Source organism: Populus euphratica, unplaced genomic scaffold (assembly GCF_000495115.2).
Source record: "Populus euphratica unplaced genomic scaffold, PopEup_1.0 scaffold154.1, whole genome shotgun sequence".
Classification (NCBI taxonomy): Eukaryota; Viridiplantae; Streptophyta; class Magnoliopsida; order Malpighiales; family Salicaceae; genus Populus; species Populus euphratica.
The window spans coordinates 364,912-375,258 of NW_011500042.1; the positions used below are offsets into that span (position 1 = coordinate 364,912).

The following is a 10,347-nucleotide window of genomic DNA, read 5'->3' on the forward strand; positions in this document are numbered from 1 at the left end:
ATCATTTTCACACTTGAAAACTATGTTATTGTTCATCAAAGATTCTTGTAGAACTAGAAAAAGCTTTAAAATTAGTTGTTGAATATCCTTGCATTATTAAAAAAAGAATACTCTCCAAATAAAAAGTCTATAAGTCAATGGGCAATAATAACAAAATTTGTATTGCATCTGCTGACATATATAGCGATATCTTTTATAAATCCAATTGACCTAACATTTTAACCTCATATAGAAAAATATGTCTTGTAACACCTAGTAAAATTTTTATTTCAATCCAATAATCAAATTAAGAGTTATGTTTGATAGAATAAATTTAAATATAAGACAAAATTATGTTAGAATCTGAATTTTTTTATTCAATTTTTTATTGGATCGTATCACTTAATCTCTCTTTCCATAAGTCTTTTCTCCTTATTTTTTAGGAATGTGGTAAATTTTGTTTTTGATTCCTTTTTAAAAGTGTGTTTATCTTTACAATGTATCAAATTGAATATTTTTTAAATATTTTTCAATGATTTTAATATACTAATCTAAAATAATCTAAAAAAACTCATCTTAATATATTTTTAAGTAAAAAAAATACTAACACCACAATAAAAAACATGAATTTTAATCTCTTAACTCCATGTTGTTAACCTAACACGAAAAAATATACCTCAAAGAATTTTACTAGCATTAACAGGAGTTAAGAGAAGTTGAGAGACTTGCAGTTCTATCTAATCTAACAAATTAACAATTAAAAAAATAAAAATAAAAAGACAAAAAAAGGGTACATCTCTATTGCTAATCATAAAAGATATATAAATACATCCATTATTTTTGTTTTAATACTCAAGATGTTCTACTGCAACATAAATAGGATTTTAAAAGACCATTTACAAGGTGTACAAGTTAAAAAAAAATCTCGTAACCTTTACTTAACATTAATAGAAAGAACTCTTATAAAATATTGTTTAAAATTCTTTTAATAATACCAATGCGTTGGCGGAGGATGTGTTTTTTAAAATAATTTAAGAAAAAAATTATATATATATATATATATATGAAATCCAACAAATTAACGAGAAAAAAATCACCCTTATCTTCTATAGTTTTGTTGTTTTTATATTTATTTTTCTTGTTCTTAAAAATTATAACTTATATTACTGGTTAGTGTAAAATAATTAAATTATAAAATGATTTAGGATATAAAACATTACGAGTACACTAAATTTAAAATATAAATTATAATTCTTAAAAACGCGACAGAGAAAATATTAAAACAACAGTCAGTGTGATTTTCCTAATTAACAATGCTCATGTATACAAGGTTTAGGGATTTTGGGCCAATCAGGTAGTTGGGTCATCCTCACATGCTATACGTACAAAAGATGATTCAAGAGGTGGACCAACCAAAATGTGCCAAGAAAGAGATGAGTGTACACCGCCAGGTCCGTCACCAATCGTCACCCATCTTGGTGGCTACTTTGCTTTGCGGTTTCGTTCCAGGCACGCAAGTCAACAGATTAAAGCTATTGACATAGAGAGTTTTTTGGATCAATACTTTGCCAAGCTTTCCCTTTGGGGTCCACACGCAATTCTTTTATCAATTGTTTTTTCATTCTTTATCTTATTTATTTTTTAATTATTTATTTTCCTGATTGCCTCAATGCCCCGCTCCCATATCCATTGGATAATTAAATTTATTATACACATCATAGCATAAATAAAATATTCGTTTAATTACGTGGTCCATGATATTAGTATTACTTGCATTTCGTCAATAAAAACATAAAAAATATAATTTTATTATAGTATAACCTGCAATATATCACGTTGCAAAACAGTATTAAACTATATTATATGAGAGTTAAAAAAAAAAAAACTATCATGTATATCCAATAATTTTAGATTTTAGATTTAATATGGTGTGTGTGTATTTGATAAATCCATGCATGTTCAACCTCCCTGCAAGCTTTTTTTCGTTGCAAATGCTCCTAGAGAAGTAATAGCACTAGTGATTCAGAATTGAGAATCAATGAGACAAATTTTTGTTAATAAAATAGTTTCCCAATTATATTAATGTTTTCATTCCTATAAAAACCTTAGAAAACATATTATTATTTATAGAAAAAAAATATGATTTTTCCTGTAATAATAAAAATAAATAAAATATCAGTTTCATTGAAACATTTATATAAATTTTCTTTACGTGTATATTTGATTCATTGATCTTTACAACTCAGCATAGCTTGTATGTTCAATTGACTATATATATATAATGAAATAATAAAAATAATAAATTAATCATCCCAATTAATATTAAATTTAATTTTTATAATTAATAATACCTCGTATTTTAGACATCTTAATGATTCTATAAAAACATAGTCGTCTCAATTTTATACTTATTTATTAAAAAAAGACTTTTATTCATAGATAATTAATAATTTATTAAGTGAAATAATAAAAAATTTTAACAAAAAGATAATGTGATAAATATTAAAATCACTCCAAATTCTTACAATAAGTCAAAACAAGCAACTTTACAATGCTTGTTCCGTGTATTTCATGTACATATGCTTGATTCTAATTTCAATAATTAACCCACCACTAATATGTTATTTTTCCATATTACAAAAATCTTCACGTTGTTCTTTGTTCCGTGCACATGGGTGTGTGTGTCGTTCTTCAATATTCTCAATATGAAAATTAATATTAACAAATTATTAATTATTTTATTTTTAAGGGTTAAGGGTAGTGCAAAGAGAGACAAATTTCACAGCCTTCTCATCTTCCACAAGTGAAAGCTAGGACAACGAGGTAATATTTTTACCAAATTGCCTAGGAATTGTACAATTAAAAGTAGAATATTGCCTGTACATAAAAAAAATAAAAAATGCAAACCCCATATCATGAAAGTTTATGCACTTCCTTAGAATATTAAAACCGAATAATTAACCGACAAATCTTTCTCTTCTTAAGCAAATTCTTTTCTGCTTTTATTTTTAGGATATTTTTAATGAAAAAAATCATTTAAAAATAGCCAATTATTAATTTAAAATATTTAAAATTGTTATCCAAATTGCTAATTATTAATTTATTAATTAGAATTTGTTTGGTAATGTGATAATAGTTGTTTTTTAAAGAGTTTTTTGTTTGGAAATACATAAAAAACAAATTCTGATTTTACCTTGTAATTAGCAATGAATTCAAAATACATAATTATTGTAAGGAGCCAAATCCTTATAATTGAGTTTTATCAATTAAATTAATGAGGATTATCTTAAATTAAAAAATGACATAGCTTTTTTAAAATGACATTGTTAGAAAATAACTCATTTACTAAAAAAAGAAGAAGAAGAAGAAGAAAGAAGGCGTCATGAGAAGTGATAGAAAGGACAAAACCATGGCCAAGTTAATGTGAATGCAAATCATATGATGTAAGCAGAAAGTAATAGTCCAACTCAGCATGATTTAATTTCGAATGTCAACACGTGGAAGAAGATTTAGCTGGCCCCCGCACCTAATCATACGATAATTTATTTAATATATAAACTTCAACTTGAATAAGATAATATTAATACATAACTATATATAAAAAAAATTAATTAATTAAATGTGCTAATCAGTTTGTTGATTTGTTAAAGAGAAGTTGTGCACAACTCTATTTAATGGAAAGATGGAGTAGTTAGAAAAAAGAGAGAGAGTTGATGTTAGAACGGTATAGAACTTGATTTTCTATTATAGTTTTTTTTAGAGTATAATAATAATTGTTTTTTAAAATGTTTTTTTATAAAAATATATTAAAATAATATTTTTTTATTTTTTATAAAATTATTTTTAATATTAATACATTAAAAAAATTTAAAAATATAAAAATTTTAAAATTTAGAGAAATATCATTTAAAATACAGTTTCAAACAATTTCTTGGTCAGTATTAAATTATTTTATTTTTATTTTTCCTTTCATTTGAAAACAAATATGTAATTATGTATAATATTTTACAAATTTATTAAATTAAATTTAGCTACATAGGTTAACTCATATTAACTGAATCAATTAAAAATAATATTGTTTCAAATTTATTTTTAAAGCTTAAAATTATTTGAAAAAAATAAAAAGAAATTTTTTTTTATTAGATTATAAATTGACCCATCAAGTGGTTTAATTTAATAAAACCAATTCTCATACATGTTGTTTTAAAAAAAAAAACAAATATCCAAATAAATTTTTTAATCTACCAACCAAGCAAGCATCTTGCTTTAGGAATAGCTGGTCAGTTAATAACTAGTTTTTTTATTATTATTATTGTTATATGTTTTCATTGCTAATGTAATTTGAACAATATTTATTATACTAAATATTTCTTGAATACGTCTTTAAGATATTATTAAAAATAATTCAATCCCGGTTGATTCAGGAAATATTTTTTATTATCCAACTACATAACAAAAATTAATAATACATTACAAAACTCAGAATATATATATATATATATATATATATATATATAAAGCAAATTGAGAGAGAGCATGGAGCAACGACTTTCTTTAGTCAATTCCATGGTATTTTGTAACTTGCATTGTTGTTGTAATTAATCATAATCATTACTCGACTCCGCGTAATAAACCGTGTGGGCACCTTTTCTTTTAGGAAAGGGACATATTTACCCCCAACAATAACTTACTTATCAATTGGATCCCTAAACAACAACATTTCCAAATAAGCCCCCCCTGCCTTAATTTTTTTTTTTTCCTTTAAGAACATGGAAGGGCAAGTATATTTTTGCAATAAATTTTAATTTGGGGGGTGTTTGGAGATTCAATTGGGAAATGTTTTTTGTTCGCATACTTGGTTGAAAATCATGTAATACTTTTAATTTTATTTTTTGTTTCATGATTAATATAAGTTGTTTTTAAGGTTGTTAAAAGAAGATATGGTTGGTTTAATTTATTTTTTTAATGAATTAAGTGTATGTTCGATAATATTGATATATTGTGTTTTTCAAAAATATTCTTAATTGAAAATATATTAAAAATATATTTTTTTATGTATAATATGAATGCATCAAAAATATTAAGAAATACATAAAATAACATCAATTTAATATTTTTCAAATAAAAATTAATTTAAAAAACATTTTATAATACAAAAATTATCACAATATTAAACAGCCACTAACTATTTTTTAATAGTGTAGAGGGTCCAAATTGCATGCTTCTACGATTCTAGCTGTTTCCGGGATTATTTGGCATCTCCTTTTCTCTTTTAATGCATCAAAAAGTTTTTTGATTCTTATCGAAGAAATTTGTTTGACTTTGTGAATATTATTCCACATGAATTATATGGGAAGTTTCCAAAAAAATGCTCTTAATTCCCTTGTGGAATTTTGCACATATATATATATATATAGATGAAATTGCCACGATGCTATAAGGGATTATATTAGAGAAATATAATTATGATTTTGAGTTTTTTTAAAGTTATTATAAATTTATATCATCATTAAATTTAAAATTGATATAATTAATTAAAATATCTATAAATTAGCTTGGACACTCACAAAACTAATAAAATAAAAATATGCAAACTCACAAGGAACATCTTTTATTTTATTTTATTTTTCTTTATTAAATATAATTGACAGGACGAATAAGGAGGCATGCATGCACTCCGATGCTAATTAAGCTCAGATTACACCGAGCTTGCCTTTGCATATATAGAAGAGAAATGGGAAGAACATTATAAATATAACTCCTAGCTTTGTAAAATTCTTTTCATCAAATGATTAGTATAATAAGCACGCAGAAGCAATAAGATGAAGAAGTTATTATTTCGTTAATTTTCATAGAATTAAAATGAGGTGTACTGTGAAAATACTATATATTTTCCTGATCGAATGATGAGAATACAAACTATGCTTACATGTATTACAAGATTGAACGAGTGATAGAACTAGCACTAGGTGGGCTAAAATCTAATTAGATTAAAAGCATAGAAATTTCTAATTTCTTCATCTATCAACTTTTAAGGTCAATAGTTCCCTAGATTCCCTCCACTTGCTTTGCATATTTTCATGAATTATCCTTTCCTTTTTTTTAGTCATTAATAAATGTTGATCCATTCAAAATTGAGTAATCTAAAGTGTTGATTTTATTGATTTTTTTTATTTTTGTAATTTTTCTCCCAACCTATTTTATTCTATTTTAATTTTTATTCAATTTTATTTTATTTTATTTAAAAAATTAAAACAATATTATTTTATAGTTAACCCAACCAAGTCGTTACCTAAGTCTTGGGTTAAGTTAGATCTAATAATTATAGTTTTAATATTAATCTATGTATGCAATCATATATAGCCATTAAATTAATTAATTATGTGTGTTTGATATTACTTATAAAAATATTATTTAATTAAAAATATATTAAAATAATTTTTTTTTTTAATTTTTAACATTAGCATACTATAAAAACCATCAGGAACATCAATTTGACAATTTTTTTGGGTAGAAAATAATTAAAAAAAAAAACGTTGACACTTGTAAAGGCATGCCAATAGCAATAGCAGTCAACAATAGTAGCTAGCAGAGCTACTTAATTAGCCAGGAAGAATTAAACTGAAAATTGACAAAGTAACAGCTTTTCTTAATGATAATAGGAACTACTCAAAAGCATTGAACTAAGACTCTTGGTTAAATTAAGAGACTAAGAAACCAATAGATTAGAATCTTGAGCTTATTATTATAAAAATAAAAAAATAAAAAAGGTTAGGCAGTTTCAAGCAAATAAAAAGGCCTCCATTTTCCGAGTTCTTAATCGCTAAAATACATGGCCCCCCACCACCAGCATATGATATTAGAACGAAAGCTCCTTTTACCATTTCCCTTTTTCACATTATTTTTCAAACAAGTAGATGACATAGTAGCCAGCTAAGAAAACAGCACAGCACAACAACACACCATCGAGGAAAAAAAAACCTATTGAATCATTTAAACCAGTGGCTTCCTCAGGACTTCAAACAAGGCTTGCTTGCTGCCTACGGATCTTCATAGACAGCAATGTTTTGCTAACCTCTATTTAAGCCCTCTTTAAGGCCCTTGCCCTACTTTCTTAACTGCTCTCTATCTCTTCTAAATTTTCCTGCAAAACAAAAAAAAAATACCAAGAATCCTCCCTCTCCTTTTAGCTTGTTTGTTTTGTGTGTGTATGAACACACACACACAAAGAGGCACGCGCACATATATAGTCTTATAGGTTCTTGGGAGAATTAAGCTGCTAGCTAGCTAGTTGTGTGGTGACAATGGAGGAAGCTATTGTGGTGAACAAAGGAGATGATCTGATTGATTTGCCACCAGGTTTTCGGTTCCACCCTACAGATGAAGAGATAATAACCCATTATCTTACAGAGAAGGTGATGAATAGTAGCTTCTGTGCAAGTGCTATTGGTGAAGTTGATCTCAATAAGTGTGAGCCATGGGATTTGCCAAGTGAGTTTTCATCTTTCTACCAACTCTAAGTTTCTTTAGGGTCAATATTAAGACACCACCCTTAATCCTCTTTAATCTTGGTTTTGTTCATTTTAATTTTTTGCTGAATTTTCGGTCGAAATGTTGAAAAAGACTTGTTTTGAACAGAGAAAGCAAAGATGGGAGAGAAAGAATGGTATTTCTTTTGCCAAAGAGACAGGAAATATCCAACTGGTATGAGAACCAATCGTGCAACAGAATCTGGGTACTGGAAGGCTACAGGGAAAGACAAGGAAATTTACAAGGGAAAAAATTGCCTTGTTGGGATGAAGAAGACTCTTGTTTTCTACAAAGGGAGAGCTCCCAAAGGAGAGAAATCCAATTGGGTTATGCATGAATACAGGCTTGAAGGCAAATTCTCATACTATAGCCTCCCCAAGGTTGCAAGGGTATGCACCCACATGCACAAAATTCCAATTTTTTCTTTCTTATACATTTTTCTCTTGGTTGTAATTGAAGAAAGCTTAAGTTGTTACTTATTGTCACATCTTTTAAATGTTTTTCATTTCTTTGCTTTTGATTTGGTGGAGAGTTTCTTTCATGTTTTTTTGTTTTTTGTTTTGCTTTATCTATTTTTTGCTTTTGCTTTTGTGTGAAAGAAGAATCTGGACTGAGCATGACTCTTTTTTTGGCTATGTTTTTACAGGATGAATGGGTTGTTAGCAGGATTTTCCACAAGAGTACAGGCATCAAGAAAAGCTCAATTCATGACCTCCTAAGGGTGAACTCTTTTGGAGATGATTTCTTGGATTACTCCTCCCTGCCACCTTTCATGGATCCCCTTAATTACAACAGCAGGCCAAGCACCAGCAACTTCAGTGGTGGCGATAACAATGAGTTCAAGGCAATGGCAACAAGATCATCAGATGGAAATTATTTCTCCAATACAAGCATGCTCAACAACAATCAAAACTTTGTTCAACCTCCAAACACCAACTACCAAGCACCAAACTCCAGTTTTCACCCTCAAATTCCAGCCTCAAATCCTCTTTACACCTTTCAAACCAGCCCCAGTATGCCTGGCTACTTGCACCAAGGAAAGAGTTCTTCTAATTCATTCCAAAACATTCAAGACTCTATCTTCAGTAACAATGAACATACCCTTCTAAGATCATTAGCTAGAAATAGTTATAGAGAAGCATCTGGATTGGAGAAACAGTGCAAGGTTGAGCGCTTCTCATCTAATCAATCTATGGTCAGCCTTTCACAGGACACTGGACTTAGCACAGACGTGAACACCACAGCTGAGATATCATCTGTGGTTTCAAAGCAAGAAATAGGAAGCCATGATAAGGTTTTTGAAGATCTTGAGGGTCCATCAGATGGCCCCATTGCAGATTTGGAATGCTTGTGGGATTATTGAAGACCATAGAGAATATATGTATATGTACGCGTGGTTTAATTTGTTCTTTAAATTCTTAGGATATATGAATGTAACAAAAAAAAAAATGAGAGAGAGAAAAAGTTCTGACATATGATTTGAAACAGTCATTTCTCCATTAGCTAGCTAGGTAATTTGATTAGAGTTTGGAAAGTTCTTTGTATTGATATAAATACTTTGTATAGATTTTTATTAGTTCATGGTGTTCCTTTTCCGATTGCTTTTTCATTTGATTGATAGATACCCAAGGAAAGATGTCATACATATATATATATATATACATACATACATATATATAAGAAAATCATTTATTTATTTTTGTCTTATGTGCATTTTTTCTCTTTAGAGATGCGAATTAACGAAAGAAGTAAATAACCTCAAAATGCATTGTACTCAAGTCCTTAATTCCGTGCACTTCGACGTCTCAGCAACTAGTTAGTGCAATTAACAAGGTAATTAAGGCCTTAAATGAATTTTAATATGACACTTAACATCCATTTCCTTTAGGAGAAAAGCGCAGCCAGCTTTCCTAGCTTGATTAAGGGGATTGATTTGAACTTGATTGACACCAGGATACGATTTTTCTTTCTTTTCTCATTCGAGAAATTGACAGTAGCTAAGATGGTGTCTGATCTCTCAAAATGGGCCTAGATATATGCCCCTTGCCGTCAAGGATATCATGTAACAATTATAGACAACTTGCAAGAAATTAACTTGTCATTTTCTCCTTGTGAATTATCAGTAGAGTCTAGAGACGGAATGAATGTGGGAAGGGATACTAATGGCAGCATCTAAAATTGCCTTCTTCTAAAATGGACAAGTGGATATACACTGGAATCAGTAACCTCTTGTTGGATCAAGGCGGTTTTCTGCGTCGTTTCTGTTTCTGTTTTTATTTTTAGATGTTTTTTAAAAATATTTTTAATTTAAAAAATATTAAATTCATGTTTCTAACGTTTTCTGATGGTTTTTATTATATTGATATTAAAAATAAAAAAATAAAAAATATTCTTTTTAATATATTTTTAAATAAGATATTATTTAAAAAAGTACTCTGTACCATAATCATAAATATCAATACAAAAAGTTCAAGAGAATCACGTGAAATATCCCAGAAATTATGCATTAGATGCCACACTAAAATCTTTTTAATTAAAAACATTGTGGTGACATTAACCTTAGCTTATTTAGTTAAGCAAGTTTTAATCTTCTCTTAAGCCAAAATTAGTGTATTAGCGTTTCATGCAACCCACTACCAATATAACTAGCAATCAATGCCGATTTTACAATTCTTTTCATTAATATCAATATAGATCAAAGTATGGGGTTATCTTATTAAAATTAAAATGATATAAATCAATATTTGTGTGCCGCTCACACATAAAAATTATAAAAAATACAAGTAATATTTCGTTACTCTCTCTCTCTCTCTATATATATATATATATATATATATA

The 10,347-nt window shown here is 27.9% G+C and overlaps 1 protein-coding gene across 2 annotated transcripts; it reads left to right on the top strand.

Moving 5' to 3' along the window:
• Positions 1 to 6,919: 6,919 nt before the first annotated feature.
• LOC105107295 (NAC domain-containing protein 100-like) lies at positions 6,920 to 9,118 on the top strand. 2 transcript variants are annotated; one of them, XM_011001173.1, is made up of 3 exons: positions 6,920 to 7,470; positions 7,618 to 7,898; positions 8,156 to 9,118. In XM_011001173.1, exons 1-3 carry the CDS (start codon positions 7,284 to 7,286, stop codon positions 8,870 to 8,872), a joined length of 1,185 nt encoding a protein of 394 aa, XP_010999475.1. In that variant the 5' UTR covers positions 6,920 to 7,283; the 3' UTR covers positions 8,873 to 9,118. The 2 variants fall into 2 exon arrangements, with proteins under 2 accessions (XP_010999475.1, XP_010999476.1); XM_011001174.1 differs by having other exon boundaries at positions 7,381 to 7,470; positions 7,603 to 7,898.
• Positions 9,119 to 10,347: the final 1,229 nt, after the last annotated feature.